Consider the following 19,177-nt stretch of genomic DNA (forward strand, 5'->3'; position numbering starts at 1 on the left):
CACACCCCCCCCCCCCGCTTCCAGTCCTACACGAGAATTGATTTTCTTCTTTGTTCCTATTCTCTCATTGACCAAATTACTGATGCTGAAATAGGTCAGTTTGTGTGGTCTGACCACGCTTTTCTTGAATGCTCGCTCCAAAAAACAGATCATATCCCAAAACAGTTCAATTGGAAATTGCCTAAATGGATTCTAGCACAGGAGAGTTGCAAAGCTGAGTTGAATCAACTAATTACAAATTACTTTAAGGAAAATGACAATGGTGCAGTGGATTTTCCAGTAGTTTGGAATGCCTTCAAGGCAGTAATGAGGTGTAAAATCATAGCTTTATCATCCCACTTGAAAAAAGAACGTAGCCACAAGAATAAAGACTTCCTTGATGGAATTTGAGAGCTGGAAACTAAACATAAAACCACTGGGTCCAAAAAAATCTATAAATGTCTATTAGCAGAACGTAAAGCTCTGGAAACACTGGAAACCAATAATATCCAAAAATAATTGCTATATTTAAAACAACAGTTGTGGCAAAAGTCCCCCCGTAATATCAAATTATTAGCCCGGAGAGTCTGTAAAAAAGCTCTACCACATCGTATCTTTTCTATATTAGACACCAACGATACAAGGAATACTGAGACTTTACACATCAGTAAATGTTTCGTGGAATACTACCAGTCTTTATGCACCTCTTCGGCTCCAACATAGGCTATTTCTGATTTTTTTTTCTAAAAATAACTTGGTCAAAAAATTGTCCATTGATCACCGTGATTTTATGCACAAACCCGTTTCTGAAGCAGAACTTGCAAAAGCCATCTCACAATTAAGACATCATATGGCGCCGGGTCGTGATGGATACCCCTCTGAATTTTCTTAAGTTTTCAAAAGCTGAACTCCTCATCTCACTAAAGTTTATAATCATGTGTTAGACTCACAAAACATGCCCTCTACTTGGAATGAGGCTAACATTGTTACAATCCTAAAAGAAAGTACAAGTTTGGAAAATCCAGCTAATCACAGACCCATAGCCTTACTAAATTGTGATGCAAAAATATTTTCCAAAATTCTGGCTAATCATCCACTATCCATCATAACAAACTATATAAACCCAGATCAGACTGGCTTTATGCCTAACCGTTAGCTTATGGACAATATTAGAAGAGTTTTAAATGTGATCTGTAAATTTAAAAAAACTGGAGTCCATCCTATTAACTATAGACTTGGAATTATATGCCATTAAAGGTTGATTGATTGATTGATTGACTTGGAAAAAGCCTTTGACAGTGTTCAGTTTCCCCATTTACTTCGAGCGTTAACAGAAATGAACTTTGGTCCAAAATTTCATAATGCAATAAGAACAATTTACTCTAATCCAATGGCTAAAATCTCAATGATCTAATCTCTAACTTTGTAAAAATCTATGATGAGATAAATAATATATTAAAATCTTGGAATGGTATGGGATTCTCCTGGCCACATAAAATTAGCCTTATCAAAAGTTTTATTTTTTCTAAATACATTTTTCTTTTCCGGGCTCTCACAATCTCTATTCCTAAAACTGACAAAGACATAGATAAATGGCAAAAAACAATAAAAATAATTTTGGGGGGGCATTCAAAAAACCTCAGATAAATTTCTCATCACTAAGATGTCACAGCAAAAAGGGAGGTTTGGGTTTTCCTGACCTCAGCTTACTAAGAAGCGGCTAATCTAGCCTCTAAAATCTGCTGTTTTACAAATCATTCTGTACTACCCTGGCAATCTATAGAGGAAGACTTTGCAAAACCTCTAAGCTATTTAGAATTGTTCTGGACTTCACTATCTCATAGGCCAGCAAATGTCCTCAACACCACCTTTCTACTAACATCCTTAAAAATTTGGGATAAAGCTCAAAAACACCTTCTACTATCTAAATCAGGGGTGTCGAACTCATTTGTTATGCGGGCCGGATTTGACATAAATGAGACCTTGTCGGGTCGGGCCATGTGTATCATCAAATGTAATGACAGGTAGCGGACATATAAACTTCAACTTAACATAACACATGCTTAAAATATTAGCATGCTTGCAATGTTTTGTTTTACAGTCTCTGATAAATGTCTTCTCTTGCTATGAATTATTGCATCAAAAACTGCAGGCAATGTCTGTGCTGTACCAGTCTTGAATATGTGCTGTTCAGGTGTGCACATCTGTAAGTTGCAAACCTACTTTTGATTCATTGCCATTCATTACAGACATCTCATGGTCAATGCTTTGAGTCTAAGACCCAGAGGAACATGAAGCAGCTGGACACTGTGAGCTTTTGTACAGAAGTTGCTTCACATACTAGTCAAGAACATGTGAAGGCACCATGGCACAGACTGAGGGCTATGCGCTTGTCTACAAAACTATAATTTTCCCCAGAAAAATGACTACAACTCAAAAAAAATACAACTTCCCCCCCAAAAACAACTACAAGAACAGAGAGACAGCCATGCACAGTAGTCAGTGTCAGCCTACTATCTGGGAAGTCTAAATTCAAGACCCCCAATCAAAGGAAAATGGGGGGGGGGGAATTAAGGAAACTTTTGTTGGGTAAACCTGGGGTGGAACACATTCTCAGCCTAATGCTGATATTTCTCTTCTAAATAGTTCACATGCTTTCCTATTGAGAAAGACTGGAGGGCATGAGTACAGTGAAAAAGAGGAGAGGAACCCAGTTACACCCATAACAAGCCCAACAAAACTCACTCACTCTCTCTCTCTATAGCAAGGCAAAAAGCTCATACCTTCAGTAAAACGTTGCTAGTCTTAAAAAGCACTCTTTGTAGCTCTCCTGATGGTGGGGACTGCAAAGGAAGCTCTGACTCTTTCTTTCCTTCCTTGGGGCACAAGGAAGGGGAGGAGCCTCAGCCATTCATTAGAAGGAAGAGAGGCTTGTCTCAGTAGCTCTGCAAGATGATTAATTGAGCCTGGCAAACTTAATCACCCAGAAGAGCTATAGAGCCGAACTCCCTCATTGGCTGAGGCTGCTCCTCCCTCCTCCTCCCTTTGGGAAAAGGGAGGGGGGAGAGGGAAAGGCTGCTTTGCTGCTCTGGCTTATTCGGGGAGAAACACAAACTGGTGACCGAAAAAAGCAGGCAAGGGAAAATGAAGTAGACGACAGCCAGTTGCTGCAGGGCCTGAATGGAGCCCTTTGCTGGCCTGATCTGGCCTGCGGGCCATATGTTTGACACCCCTGATCTAAATAATCATTATCTACTTTTTTGGGCCAAAATTGGTTTGCTCCTGGACACGATCAGGCTGCTTTTAAAGTATGGAAAAATAAGGGGGTAACACTATAATAGACTTAACTTAAAAAAAACCTTTTATTTCTAAAGCTGACAGAAGCTAAGTTAGCCATCCAAGTGCCTTGGTATCGTTTTTTACAGATTCAACGTATGTTTTTCAAGGAAAATTTTGCAAACATATTAAAAATTCTATTAACTCCCCTAGAAATGGTTTTACTAAAGACTAATGGCAAGATCAAAGGTTTAGTCTCTAAAATCTATCAATTGCTAATTTCCTTGCCCACTGTGAAACAGCCTTACCACCAAATCATTTGGAACATAGACTGTAATAAAAGGCTACAGGAAATCGATTGGGATACTATTTATACGGCTCCCAATCTAACATCCCCGATATTTTCAATTAGCTTTAACTCATTCAAAGTTTTGCACAGATAGTATCTCCCACCAAGCAGGTTATATCGGATAGACCCTAAAATTAGTCCCAAATGCTGGAAAAACTGTGGCCAATTCAGTGATTTTATGCTAGTCGTATTGTCCGTTTATCAGAGATTTCTGGAAACAAGTTTTGTCTGACATCTTCCTTATCACTGGAGTCCAAGTTCCAGACTTAACTGAATCGGTTCGTTTAGCTTACTTGCCTTCCTTTTCTGGTAACAAAATAACTCTTACCTTAATTTCGTATTTACTGTCTATTGCTAGACAGGTCATAGCCACAAAATGGAGAGACAAAGAACCTCCAACAATGGCAAAATAAACTCTGGGAATCTTTTGTGTATGGAAAGATCTCAAATAACACCTTAAGGCCAGATCTAGCAACTTATCAACAGACATTTCAAGCTCTTTGGTACCCCGTAGTGGAACACCTGACAAATCATAATGTCATCCCAAAAAATGTTTACTACCATGATTTGCTTTATTTCTAATGTTTTCACAAGCACCTCTGTATTTATTGAAGCAAACCAGATTTCCCATTCATTTTTATATATGATTGTTATGAAGATAATCTGATGTATACGGTTGTTTATATGTCTCATTGATATGACTTCTCAATTTTGCTATCTCTTTTGCTGTAACACCTATTTATTTCAATAAAGTTTTATTGTTTTGTTTAAAAAAAAAGCCTGCCACGATGGCAAAAAAAAAAATTGGACCACAAGCCAACACAAACCACCATAGTCCTGGTTCATGCCCATTCCTACTTTGAATTAATGATTCATTAGATTACAAGAAGAAGATGAAGATATTGGATTTATATCCCACCCTCCACTCCGAAGAGTCTCAGAGCGGCCCACAATCTCCTTTCCCTTCCTCCCCCACAACAGACACCCTGTGAGGCGGGTGGGGCTGGAGAGGGCTCTCACAGCAGCTGCCCTTTCAAGGACAACCTCTGCAAGAGCTACGGCTGACCCAAGGCCATGCCAGCAGGTGCAAGTGGAGAAGGTGGGAATCAAACCCGGTTCTCCCAGATAAGAGTCTGCACACTTAACCACTACACCAAACTGGATGCACAAAAACCTTAAAGATTAACAAATTTTGTGGCAGGGTATGAGCTTTTGAGAGTCACTGCTCACTTCTTCAGATACTCATGAAAGCTCATACCCTCATCTTTAAGGTGCTACTGGATTCTTGCTCTTTCCTACTGCTACAGACAGATATGGCTGCCCATCTTGACTTATGTGCTCAAGGATTTTAAGTTTAAAGTTTGGGTGGTAAGTACAAATGGGACTAATGGACACATTAATGGTGATCTCTTAACTGTGGCCAGACAAGGTCACACACTCATCTCAGTTCCAGTCCTGCCATACTGTCAACGAGCCGTGTGCATTCAGTTTACCCAAACAAACAAAACTAAAAAAAAAAAAATACCTCACGGGTATTTTTCTGGATTTTTTTTAAGCCAAAAAGGAATTAAGAGTTTCTTCTTGGCTACTAATATAACTGAGCCTGAATAAAAGCCGATATTATCTGCCTTTTATTTGGGTGCAGCTTGGAGAAGGTACTTAAAGAGACCCTGATCTCTTTAAATGCCTTCTGAGTTTATCCGCTGAGTTGTAATTTGCAGAAGGCATTTAAAGAGACCCTCTAGTCCCAATAGGGTATTTCCTAAATTCAAATGGCATACTGGTTTTGGGATTCAGGAATATTGGGAAACAGCAATATTTTTTAGCTTCAATATACTTGTACCTGAAAAATATTGTTGTTTCTCTATGAACACCCCTACCGTCAACTACAATAATGGATGAGAAATCTCTTATGGAGACAAGAGATAACTCCTTATCCCAAACAACTTTGAACCTCTCTACTAATCTCTAGATGGTATCTAAAAGACCTACAATGGCCATTTAAAATTTTAGTCAGCATATGATTTCTCCTACCTCCACAACTGCTCCCCTAATTTATCATGGAACTGTTTCCGTCCTGTTTTCTCAGATATGATGGAACAGAAAGGTTTAGAAAAGTGTTCAACAGCAGAATTAAAAAAGTGCTCTTTACTTTGCATCTGGCTATTCACACAGTAGCTTCAGAATCCTTATAAAAATTATTTATGTACCTGCTCTCTTTTTAATTTTTCTCGTTTTCGTATAAGTTCTATCAACAAACGTGCTCTTTCAAGATCATGGCGCAGCCTTTGCCAGTATTTCAACTTCTCCTTTAAAGCTTGTGTTTCTTCATCATCTTCCCTCTTTAAAATGGAAAGAAAAAACTAGTATAAGTATAAAAATAGCATAAGTGCTACAGTATCACGTCAAAAACCAACAGATTTGCCCAGGTAATTATTCTAAATTATGTTATTAATATTCCATACTCAATGTCAATGTTCCCTCTAAGCTGCAGTCTTGTGAGCAAAAATTCTACTTTGTGAGCTACTGGCATTAAAGTTGTGAGCTACTGCATAAATTAGTGTGCTCTGGAATCATCCTTCTTGAGCTAAGACAAAAATGTGTAAGCTGGAGGCTAAAAATCTGTGAGCTAGCTCACTCTAACTCAGTTTAGAGGGAATACTGCTCAGTGCTTAACTAAGCTTCAGAATATACATACCTGTTGTGTGTTTCTTTGCGACTGCAAACTGGATTGTAGTCTTCTTAATAAAGGAACACCATTTCTAGACAGCCTTTTTAATAACCAGTAACTGTGCACCCTTTCAACAAATTGCTTCTTCCGTTGAATGGCTACCTGATTCATAATTTTATTTAATCTAAACCATGGAGAAAACAAAGCAAAAAATATATATAATCATTTGTAACAGTATTTAATTTTAAGCTGAACATCAAAAAAAAATTCTTGTTCTAAGAGACATTCGGACTGTAACTGATAAGGTCTGCTTTGAACTTTGGCATTCTTACAGATTTTGACTTTTCCCCCCCACTGGCAAACGCTCATTCCATATCATAAACTGTTTTTGAATTTTCTCTTAGTCTTAAGCATTCTGTCGTGTGCGCTTCTGTCCAAGAAATAAATCCAAATCGCTTAGGTGTATGGAACTAGTCGCATGTTCTTTTGATCCTGGTTGGGCAGATAACAAAAAACACAAAGAGAAATCTGATTTCAAAATTACCTGGCAACTCATCAGAAGTGGTCCAAAATAATGGACTAGCTCTGAAGACCACTTCTCCTAAATGAGATGCCCTCTGACCAGGGTGGATTTGATTTAAATCAAACTGATTTAAATCACTAGTCAGTAAGACTCAATTTAAATCATGATTTTCTATAGAAAGGCAAATTGTTGCTGGCCTTAATATTTACTACCCAGATGAAGGTTTCATTTTAGTATAATAACTTTTCTGGTTAGTTTTAGTTATATAATTATGAAATCATTGCAAGGTGAATTATCTCCTGTTTAATAGATTAATTGTTCATATTTGAACAACTTTTCTGCTATACTTTATTAGAAGGTTAAAAAAACCCAGTAACCATTTAAATTGTTTTATTTAACTAAAACAATGACATTATATAGCACTTGCATTCTTGTATCGGCTTACACTACCATAAGGATATACTCATAAAGATCTCAAGATTTCTGGAGTATTCTGCTCAAAAACTTTCATTTTCATTTGTCCTGCTTGCTCATCCCTACTCACACTTAGTTCTTAACATCTCCCCCCATCCAGACCTATTCGACCCCAAAATCCTATATTCACTGAACTTCTTGAAACTTAGCACTTGATAAGGGGGCTGATTCTGTGTGCAGAGATTTGAAGAGGACCAATAGGACTGAGCTTTCTTAACTCATGTGTTTATTTTAAAACATTTTTGCTGCGAAGAGGCATGTGATCTCTGCAAACAACTTCAGAGAACTGAGAAACCAAGCAGCTCAATGCACAGCAGCCAAGAAGGTCAGAGGGCCTGCTCCGGCTGCAACGCCACTGAGGATGTTCTCCGCAGCTGAGAATGAAACGTCTGGAAGGAAAACTTTCTCCAGTAGAACACGGCACTTGAGCCCGAAAGATTCTACAAACCCTAAGGATGTTACCAGCCGTGAAAACCTGAAATCTTTGATAGCTGTGATAGTATCTTACAGACAGAAAAACTGTCCAATAATCCAACAGAAACCTCTGAAAGCATGGTATTGTGAATGGATTAACGGAATTCGTTTACCAAAAAAAATTAAACATTGCATGAATATTCAGCCTTGTGCTACATAATTAAAACTAATTCTTATTTCATGATGAATAACCTTTGGACAATAGAATTTTTTTAAAATGCTTTCTGAGGAATCCAATTTAAATTTTAAAATCCAATTTAAATTTTTTAAAAATTCTGATTTAAATATTTTTTTTTTAAAAAAAATTAGCCACCCTGCTTCTGGCAGAACAAAATTTTCTTCCAATAGATAAAGATTACTGCTTAGTGTAAGAGTCTTTGGCTCCGAAGCCAACAATCTGATAAAGCATATCCAAAAACAACACTCTTTATGAGTTTAAAGACCATGTATATAGCAGATCTGCATCAATAAGTTTAAGTGAATATGAACCAGAAGAATTCTGGGTTGAGACATTATCAAGGAAGAATGCACAGAAACATTCCGGCAACCAAAAGAAATGAAAAGCCTTGATAGATGACTATGACACAATTGCTAAGGATAGATGAGAAGCAAAAGTAAAATGTGACAGAAATAAAATCAGAAGTCTAAATGCAGCATTCCAGCACTTGTACATAGAGACAAAGAGAACTATTATAATAAACCAGTGTAAAGAAATAGAAGAGAAAAGAAGGAAGCAACAAGAGATCCAAGAAATCAAAGCGGAATGTAAAGCACAGTTAGGCATGCTCAAAGATCAACACAGAGATGCATTAACTGGACAGGACAAAATAAAGAAAAGATGTGAACAATTCATTTAATAACTATGCAGAAGAGATTAAAAGATGACATATTCCTTGAATCCATGAAGTTGCATTATTCTAAATAAGACCATGGATCCCTATCAGGGTCAATGTTGTCTACTTGGACTGGCACTGGCTCTTTGTGGTCTCAGGCAGAGGTCTTTCACAATACCAATTGCCTGGTCTGTTTAACTAGAGATTCCGGGGACTGAACCTTCTACATGCCAAGCAGATGCTCTGCTACTGAGTCATAGCCTCTCCATCCTTAAAAGTAGAATATTTGGAAAAAGAACATGTAGTTTTAGAAAGTAAAGTGAAAGCTGCACTGAAAGCAATTGGGAGAAAAGAAATCACCTGGAGCAGATGGGTATCGACAGAGCTATTTTAAGCTGCAGAAACAGTTTCCATCAGTCTTAAGAACATAACAGCAAATATGGAAAACAAAACAATGGCCCATGTAATAGATAAATTAATTTATATTCCAGGTTTTTTTAAAAAGGAGATGTCGAAGACTGCAGCAACTATCAGACCATTGCATTAATTTCACATATGACTAAAGTGATGCTCAAAATCTTACAACAAAGACTGTTACCATATATGGAACAAGAAATGCCAGATGTTCAAGCTGGCTTCAGAAAAGGAAGAGGCACCAGAGATCATACTGAAAATTTACATTGGTTACTGAAACATACAGAAGAGATTCAGATAAAAAACAGCTTATGTTTCATAGATTACAGCAAAGTTTTTTACTGTGTGGATCATGAAAAGTTATTGGTTTTAAAAGAAATGGGTGTGCTACAGCATCCAATTGTTTTGATGCACAACCTGTATTCTGGACAAGAGGCTACTGTTAGGACAGAATATGCAGAAACAGATAGATTTCCAGTTCGCAAAGGTGTCATATTTCATCTCGTTTTTTTCAACTGATACGCAGAACATATAAGGAAAACTGAATTGGATTTAGATGAAGGTGGAGTGAAAATTGGTGGAAGAGCATTAACAGTCTGCGATATGCAGACGACACCACATTACTGGCAGAAAACAGGAAGACTTGAAAAGACTATTGCTGAAAGTTAAATCAGGAAACGTCAAAGCAGGATTACAACTGAACATCAAGAAGATACAAGTAATAGCTACTGAGGAATTACATAACTGTAAGGCTGATTATAACGAAACTGAATTGTTAAATTTTTGCTCTATCCCTTGGCTCCATCATCAACCAAAAGAGAGACTGCAATCAAGAAATCAGAAGACTGAGACTGGAAGGGCACCCATGTAGAAAGATCCTTAATTATCCTTAATCTCATAAAACGATGTATACCTTGTTACTTTGCAAATCAGTTTACGAGAGTGACTAGCTCACCGACTAATACGCTGACTTTCTGAAAGAAAAGACTAGATTCTCTGAAAGAAAAGACTGAATTCCAGCTTCCTGACCTGTTCACCTAGTTATAATTCTTAACTAATACAGGAGGTCAGAAAATTGAATATTTAAGTCTGATGAAGCAGAACTGTGCTGCTACTCAGCTGTGTTTGCTTCATCTATGAACATATGAAGCTGCCTTATACTGAATCAGACCCTTGGTCCATCAAAGTCAGTATTGTCTTCTCAGGCTGGCAGCGGCTCTCCAGGGTCTCAAGCTGAGGTTTTTCACACCTATTTGCCTGGACCCTTTTTTGGAGATGCCAGGGATTGAACCTGGGACCTTCTGCTTCCCAAGCAGATGCTCTACCACTGAGCCACCGTCCCTCCCTTTGATATCTAAGCACTAGTTCTCTCATGCCTTGGCACTGTCATCAAAATAAAAGGATTCCACTGGAGATGATGGGATATGAAGGTTCCTGGGCCAGACAGCTAAACTTTTTGGGTACTTTTTAAGAGGGGGATTCTAGCTGAGTAAAGCAATAGTATTTATGCTTGAGCCCCACACAGTGTTCAAAAGTACACCTAACAGTGCAATCATAGAGTTAGTTATCCTAGTATAAGCCAACTAAAATCAACGGCTAAAATATTAAAACAAGCACCTTCATTATTAATCTTGTGCAAAGAGATTAACCCAGTTAAGTGGGATCTCAAGATCTGCACACAGCATTTTGATCAGTCACCAGACTCTTCTTGCTCCCCATTCTTCTGCAGCACTTTATAACCACAAAATCTGTTCTAAAACATTGGGATACATTGTTTTAAAATGTATTCACATACTGTAACTGTGGAAACTTTCTAAAGTTCAAATAAACCAACTGTTTAACCCACTCTGAATATTTAAATTGTTAGCACAGATTTACATGGGAATTCAAAACATGTTACTCCATGAGACTTAGTAAGCATGCTTAAGATTGGAGTCATAGTAGAAGACTCCCTACATTTGAATGTTACTGGTTCTGATTATCCTCCTCAATAAAGGATAGGAAGAACTCTAGGCCAGGAATCTATTTTCTCTAGCAGGGCATACAGAAATGCCTACTATTCTGTTCCTTAGCACTCACTGTTCATTACGTTTCAAAGAATACTTTGATATGACAAAATATTACATTCCTGAAGATGGCATTGGCTGAGTAGGGAAAAAACCTTCAAAATTATTCAGACCTCTTATTTATGGAAAACGTTCTGAAGCAGGAAACAATAAATAATTATAACACAATCCGAAATTTATGTTTGGCAGCCAACTGACACATTTCTATAAACCTGCTCATCATTAAGCGTGTGCAAAAAACAAAACAAAAATCACTTTTTCCTGATTTGTGTCTATTGGACCCCAAAAATATTGGTACTCTCTTAATATTCCTGAATCCCAATACTGGTATTGTATTGGAATTCCGATAAATATTTGGGAAACACAAATTTATTTGGCTCCATTATATCTTATGGAGTACCACCCCCATAGAGTATAATGGGAGTTCAGAAGGTACTTAAAATTTAAATGCCTTCTGAGCTCACACGCTGCACTGCCATGGCTGCAAGACTTAGAAGTTCACAAGGCATTTAAACTTTAATGCCTTCTAGCCGCACCCAAATAATATTGGTTTTATTCAGGCACGGCTATTTTAGCAGCCAAACCAGATTCTCTAATCTGATTCGGCTGAATAAATACAAAAAAAAAAAAAAAAAAACTGCAGACAATATATTTTTCAGGTATTTATTCAGCTCAGTATATACCGAGTGCATATTCCTACTCATTATGTATTCTAAAATGGATTGTGTATTTGAGTACATATATGAGTATGAGGGGCAAAACCGTGCTATTTGTGATTATTCAGAGTTTGAGTACTGTGAGTAGTAACACACCTTCATACAATCCAGGCTATTTTACTGGTAGCTACCGTGTCAAACAGCAAATTCTGTCTGTGCAGCAAACATTACATAACCCTCAGCAATGTGCAAAGGTATAGCTATAGTCATGAAAGTTAATGAGCAGCAAACACAGTGCGCGTGCTCATGTGCACACACACACATATTAACTGTAAGAACATATACCAGAACAGTTCTATATCCAGCAGACCTTTTGAGTAAACCCATCAAAGAGAAGTTCCTGTCTCCAACCTTGGGAAATAATGAGCAACTTTGGCATGTACGACAGTCTATCAGAATGAACACCCAATCTTATAATTTAGACTAATAAAAATACACATCCTATGACAAAAATGCACTGCATTTTCCAGTATTTCTGATAATTAAATGTGAACATAGCATCATTTAGAAAGCCAACTTCCATCTAAAACGAGCATCTGAAAGTAGAAACGCTACAGACGAAGTCAATTTTTTTTTAAAGTTCTGGGGGGGGGGGAAGTTTAAATACATGCTGGGCTTTTATGTTTAATCTCAATAAACAGAAGTAGAGATCAAGTTTAATGATGCAATTTTAACATCACATCAAAATAAGTGGTTCTGAATTAAACTGATCATATTTGTTTGAAGACGACTACAGATTTATATCCCACCCTTCTCTCTGAATCCGTCTCAGAGCAGCTTACAATCTCCTTATCTTCTTCCCCCACAACAGACACCCTGTGAGGTGGGTGGGGCTGAGAGGGCTCTCACAGCAGCTGCCCTTTCAAGGACAACTCCTGCAAGAGCTATGGCTAACCCAAGGCCATTCCAACAGCTGCAAGTGAAGGAGTGGGGAATCAAACCTGGTTCTCCCAGATAAGAGTACGCACACTTAACCACTACACCAAACTGGCTCTCAGTTTGATATCTAATAGTAATTCAAGTAACTCCTGCCTTCACAAGCTGAAGCCCCAATAACACACAACAAGGAGCTTTATGGAAGGCAACGGTTTCTGACTTGAGAAACTAATAAGGTAAACTTTATCCATTGTGTGGGATCAACAACAGAGACTGTGAAAGCCATTTTCTTCTCTTTTCGCCTGAGAGGACTGGCATGCAAAATTCTGAAAGTATTCTTTAACAACATGATTAACAAAGCAGACCATCCAACATCTGCTTTCTTGAAAAGTTCCCATAAGTATATCCACAGGAAATAAGCTGACAAATATAAACAATATGGCGCATGCATTTTCTTACCTCTGAGAAGGGATACATGGAGCAGACACGGCAGGCATAACTGTACAGGGTTCAGCTGTTGCTTTCTTGGACTTCTTTGCTTTCTTTTTGATCTTTGATGCAGACCTTGTTTTGGTTGAGCCTTCTTTTCTATAGAGGCCATTTTTCAGCTCAGCTTCTCCATAAATATTCAGAGGTCTCCGAACAGAACCTGGTGGTGTATGCACATCACAATACGCCGTTTTTTTTACTGAGAAAGTTGTGCCACTGCCTGTCAGTTCTTTCACTGGTTCCATTTTCATATACAAACCAGCTTTTTGAGCACATGTCACATGGAATGCTGTATAGCAGTTTGCTTTGTGGCACTGAATGCAGGCACCGACACCTTTCTGTTTGCAGAGGTAGCATGTTAATTTCCATCGTGCAGGGGGAATGTTCCTGACTCCATCTATTGGCTCAATAAAAACTGTATTGGCAAACCCAACTTCTGGAATCCAAAGAGCACACACAACATGTCCCCACCGATCGTCGTCAGTCTTTTTAAAGGCACCTCCTTTGTTTGGGCACAGTACACAGTCTACAGGCCGTGAACGGGACTGCAGACACTGCCTACAGAGCCACTGGCCCTCAGGTATATATGGCACCCCATAACACTCCTGATGCACTGCTAAGTTACACATATCACAAAAAAGAATTACATTACTATTCTGACATTCCCCATCCATGCAAATACAACAAACTGCATCTTCATCTATTAAAGACTGATGTTCACCCTGTTTCTGAGTCTCACAGTAAGACTCTTTTTCAAAACGGTCCATAAGGAATTCAAACATATTCTGTGACACAACAGAAACTCCATCGCTCTTTCTCTTCTCATTAATTATTTCTAACCATGCATAATCTTCTTCATCCATATCATACTCCACTTCATTATCAAGTTCTTCTGAAGATTTCTCAACGAATTTGTAGTAAGTTGGAGGCCTTCGAGGAGCAGAAGGTGGGCTGTACTCAACAATATGCACTTTCGGTTCTGGAAGAATACTTGCTGTAGATGGAATGCCATGAGCACTTGGAAGAACTTCATTTTTCTTTTTAATTTTGTTGTTTCTATGTCGCTTGGTTCTCAAAAATATTGGTGGTCTCTCACTATTTTCTTTATTGCTGTTGCATTCACTCAACTCTTGGGCTGTAAGATCATCTTCTAATATAATCTCCAAAGGTTCAAAGATACTGATTCTGTGCAATCGACCTTCAATTTCTATTTCTACCATTCTTTGAGCTTGGGCATAAGTCAAGGTTTCTCTAGTAGGAGAGTGTTTAATACTGCAGGGAGAAGAAGAGTGCCGCGCTGAAGGTACTCGATGGCATCTTCCTTTCCTCCTCATTTGGTACTGATTATCTAAAATTAGAACCACAATTGTAAATAGTTTTCTTTTAAAGTTAGATTAAAAAAAAACACCTAGTTTAAAAATCTAATTTCCCCTTACCCTCCCCCATTCCCCTTACCCTGCTACTGTCCATTCTAAAATGCATTTCAGGTATTTTAAATCAAACATTATTTCACCAAGATCACATTAAGAATTCTACATGCTTTTGTAATGTTAAAAAAACAAGAAAGACAGGTTGCTTACCTGTAACTGTAGATCTTCGAGTGGTCATCTGTGCATTCACACTCATGGGATATAGCACCTACACCAATCCCCCGAATTGGTACCTAAAAAGCCCGGGATTTTTCGCGCTCTGCACCAGTGGGCATGCGCAGGCGTCCCAGGACACATGCTCACCGGAGCCAGCACGCGGATCCCGCCAGTTCCTTCTTGACCGCTGGAAGCACCTAACATAGGGAGACCGTCAGCAGTGGGGAAGGAGGGCGGGTAGTGTGAATGCACAGATGACCACTCGAAGATCTACAGTTACAGGTAAGCAACCTGTCTATCTTCTTCGTGGTCTCTGTGCTTCACACTCATGGGAGATTAGCAAGCAAGACATACCTGGAGGCGGGAAGACGGTCAACCAGAAGAAACAGCTTGCAGTTCCCAGATGAGTTCTCTGCTGAGCATGCACATCCAGAGTGTAATGCTTCATGAAAGCATGCGGAGAGGACCAGGTGGCGGCCTTGCACACATCCGTCAAGGAAACACCCTTCAGGAATGCCACCGATGTCGCCATCGCTCTAGTAGAGTGTCCACGAATGGGCCCAGGCAACGGCTTCTTTGCCAGCAAGTAGCACAGTTTAGTAGTCACAGTGAGCCACTTTGAAAGCCGCTGAGATGAAATTCTGGAGCCCAACTTAGGAGCAGCATAAGAAACAAAAAGATGCTGGTCCTGACGAAAACTCTTCAAACAACTCAAATAAAACAGTAACGCACACTTAACGTCCAAAGCGTGCCACCTCCAGGAAGGTGTGGGATAAAATTTGGGTAACCAAACGCCCAACTTAAGGTGAAACTGGGAAACCACCTTAGGAAGAAAAGAAACATCAGGAGCCAATGACACTCCAGACTCATGAAAAACTAAATATGGGTGGTCACAACGCATAGCCATGAGTTCCCCTACACGGCGTGCTGACGTGATAGCCAGCAAAAAGGCAGTCTTCCATGACAGAAGTTGAAGAGAACAGGTTGCCATTGGTTCAAAGGGACACCGAGTAAACCTGTCCAATACTAAAGGCAAGTCCCACAACTGAGGATCTTGATGGAGGATGCAATCTGAGCAGTCCTTTTAGAAACCTATTCGAGTGAGGATGAGCAAAAACTGAATGCCCATCAACAGGCTCATGGTATGCTGATAAATAAACTTTAACAGAAGAAAAGGAAAGTCCAGCATCCACCAAAGATAACAGAAAATCAAAAATCACCGGCAGACCCACCCGTTGGGGTGAGACTGTAGGGTCAGCCAAAAACTGAAGAAACTTCCTCCACTTCCTGTCATAGGAAGCATGGGTAGACAACTTTCTACTATTTAGAAAGACATGTTGGACTCTGCTGGAGAACTCACAGGGTCGATGAACCACGCCATCAGCTTTAGAAGAGGCACGTTGTAATGAAACATGTGTCCGTCCTGGGCTGACAGAAGGTCTGGTTCCGCCGGAAACCGATAGAAAACCCCCCTCACTAATTGAAGCAAGATTGGGAACCAGTTCTGCTGAGGCCACCATGGTGTCACTAGAATGCACCGCGGTCTCTCCTTTGTAATTTTGTTGACAACTCTTGTCAGCAGCGGAAGAGGAGGAAACAGATATAGGAACCAATCGTTCCATGGGAACATCAAGCCATCTCCCAATGGCTTTGGATCCATGCCCCCCCCCCCCCCCCCCGGAACAGAACAGAGGACACTTCTGATTTCTGGCTGTGGCAAACACATCCACGTGAGGATACCCCCAGAGCTGAAACACAGGTGTGGAGATGCTGCTCGTCTGCTCAACGATTCTGCCTGCAGATTGAGCACCCCTGGAAGGTGCACAGCCTTTACATAGATGCCATGCTCCAGGCACTCCATCCACAGTTCTATTGCTAGCGCACAGAGCTGTCGAGAGACTGTCCTGCCCTGCCTGTTGACATAACAAAGGGCTGTAGTATTGTCCGTCAACAGGGCCACAGCCTTCCCCGCCACCATGGGACGGAAAGACCGAAGGGCGAAATGAATTGCCAACAGTTCCAGAAAGTATATATGGTAACGAGTCAGCTGTATAGGCCAAGGGCCCCCCACACACAGATAATCTATGTGAGCACCTAAGCCCCACAAAGACACATCTGTGGTGATCGTAACTGTTGTCACAGGTAGATGGAAGGGAGACAGATGTTGTCTCTGGATTTCCACCATTAAAGGGTCCGGAGGATCGAGGGTGGAATTGTAAACCTCTCCCGAGGTGAGTCCCGTAAAGGTCAAAACTGTCTGAGAAACCACAGTTGAAGACCTCTCATTCTCAATTTTGCAAACAGCAGCACGCTTGTAGTCACCGCCATCAGCCCCCAGCATCCGCTGCAGCTGCTATGCCGTGCCCCATTTCCGACTTTGGAAGAGATGGATGAGACTGATAATGTCCATCGCTCTCTGATGAGGCAGAAAACACGGTGAAGGCTTGTGTCCAGCAAGGCCCCTATAAACTGAACTGTCCATGATGGTGTAAGATGAGACTTTGTTATGTTGACCTGCAGACCTAAGGTGTGAAGAAGACGAAGAGTAGTTGCAATATGGCCGGATAGACATTCTTCTGACTCCGCCACAAGGAGCCAGTCGTCGATATACGGAAAGACGACTATGCCTTGAAGCTGAAGATGCGCAGCTACAACACTCATCATCTTGGTGAACAACCGTGGTGCAGTGCACAGGCCGAATGGGAGGGCTTTGTACTGAAAATGGTTGGAACCTATTGCAAAACGAAGGAAATGCCTGTACGAAGGATGGATGCTGACATGGAAGTAGGCATCCCTGAGATCCAACGTTGCCATCCAGTCCCCTTGGTTGATGAGGGGAAGGATTGTTTGCAGGGTGGACATCCTGAACTTCTGTTACACGATAAACTTGTTCAGATTTCGAAGGTCCATAATTGGTCTCAAGCTCCCATCCCATCTGGGAACCAGGAAATAACAAGAGTAGAACCCCCCCTTCTGGCCTCTACTGGGACCGGTTCTATGGCTTGTTTCTGCAAGAGGTTGCTCACCTCCACCAGCAGAGGTGGGGAAGGGGGTGTGGTGACAATCACTGACTGAGTCGGAACCTGAACGAAGTCTATCTTGTATCCTTCTGCTATGATGGAAAGAGCCAACCTGTCTGTGGAGATGGACTCCCAAGCCAGAAGATATTGATGGAGGCAGGTATGTGATGAAAGAGGGGTGGCAATGCGTGCTACAGAAAAGTCAAAGGCCCTGCTTCTGTGGGCGGGCACCCTTAGATTTGCCGGTGGTTTGAGATGCTGAAGCAAATCTGTTTTTGTTATTTCCCCTATAGGGGGGGCCTACTCTCTGGTTGCGAAGAATGAGGTCTCCACTGCTGGTCGGGGGAGAATTTCAGGTAGGGCCTCTTGGGCCAAGATTTATGCCATTGCTTAGGCTTGCCAGTCCTAGAGGAAGCCAGGACACCAAGGTTTCTTGAGGTCTTTATACTTTTGTCCATCTCTTAAAGGACACTGTCAGTGGTTGAACTAAAAAGACCTTCACCTTCGAAAGGCAGGTCTTCAACGTAGGCCCTGGAGTCAGGCTGAAGAGCTGTAGACCTTAGCCAAGAGTGACGACACAGGGAAACGGCAGAGGTGATGGTTTTAGCCAATACATCCACCATGTGCTTTGCTGCAGCCAGTTGTTGCTTAGTCGCAGCAAAACGCTCCTTTTGCAGCTTCTTAAACGAAGATCGCTTCTCCTCACTCAAAGAAGACAATAGCGGTGTGAGCTGCTCCCAAATGGAGTACTGGTAGCGAGCCATGCACGCTGCATAATTGGAGACCTTGACTCCCAATGCTCCAGCTGAATAGAATTTTCTGCCCGCATTGTCTAATTTCTGCCGATAGCCTTGCCGCCTGGTTTTTGCAAGTCTGCTCTGAGAAACTCGAGCAATGCAGGCATGAATCGAGTGTCCCTTGCCCAGACACAACAAGCAGAAGGAGTGACTGTCAGGAGGTGCAATTTTGCTACCACACTTGCGGCAATGTTTAAAAAACCCCAAAGCCTTTCCATAGGCGCCGGAACACACACAGAACGACTCTGAGGGAATGGGGGGGAAATAAAGCCTCGAAGGGCAAGACCAACAGCAGTCTTTTTTTTTAAACAACAATAACTAACTATAACACTTAACTACTATACTAAGAAAACAACAAACGGGCTATATAACAAGGAGAAAATCCAAAGGATTACCAAATACCGACCGGAGCAATCGAAAGGAGATCCTATCAACGCGGCGGTGAAAAAGGAACTGGCTTCAGAAAAAGGCGGGATCCGTGCACTGGCTCTGGTGAGCATGCGTACTGGGACACCTGTGCATGCCCACTGCTGCCGAGCATGAAAAATCCCGGGCTTTTTAGGTACCGATTCGGGGGATCACCACAGGAGCTATATCCCTTGAGCATGAAGCACAGAGACCACGAAGAAGATCC

The 19,177-nt window shown here is 40.8% G+C and overlaps 1 protein-coding gene across 8 annotated transcripts in view; it reads right to left on the reverse strand.

Annotated features, from left to right (window-relative positions):
* BRD1 (bromodomain containing 1) overlaps positions 1 to 19,177 on the reverse strand; it is a 67,441-nt gene that overhangs the window by 32,174 nt on the left and 16,090 nt on the right. For all 8 annotated transcript variants that reach the window (XR_009555723.1, XM_060244776.1, XM_060244782.1 and 5 more), the window contains exons 2-4: positions 13,111 to 14,488; positions 6,303 to 6,459; positions 5,815 to 5,946 (exon numbers count right to left, since the gene is read on the reverse strand). Coding sequence is in view for 7 of the 8 variants with exons in the window: in XM_060244776.1 (XP_060100759.1) it covers positions 5,815 to 5,946; positions 6,303 to 6,459; positions 13,111 to 14,474 (1,653 nt within the window). In the remaining variant the exon portion in view is untranslated. The remainder of the gene's footprint in view (positions 1 to 5,814; positions 5,947 to 6,302; positions 6,460 to 13,110; positions 14,489 to 19,177) is intronic.

The sequence above is a fragment of the Heteronotia binoei genome, chromosome 8 (genome assembly GCF_032191835.1).
Source record: "Heteronotia binoei isolate CCM8104 ecotype False Entrance Well chromosome 8, APGP_CSIRO_Hbin_v1, whole genome shotgun sequence".
Classification (NCBI taxonomy): domain Eukaryota; kingdom Metazoa; phylum Chordata; class Lepidosauria; order Squamata; family Gekkonidae; genus Heteronotia; species Heteronotia binoei.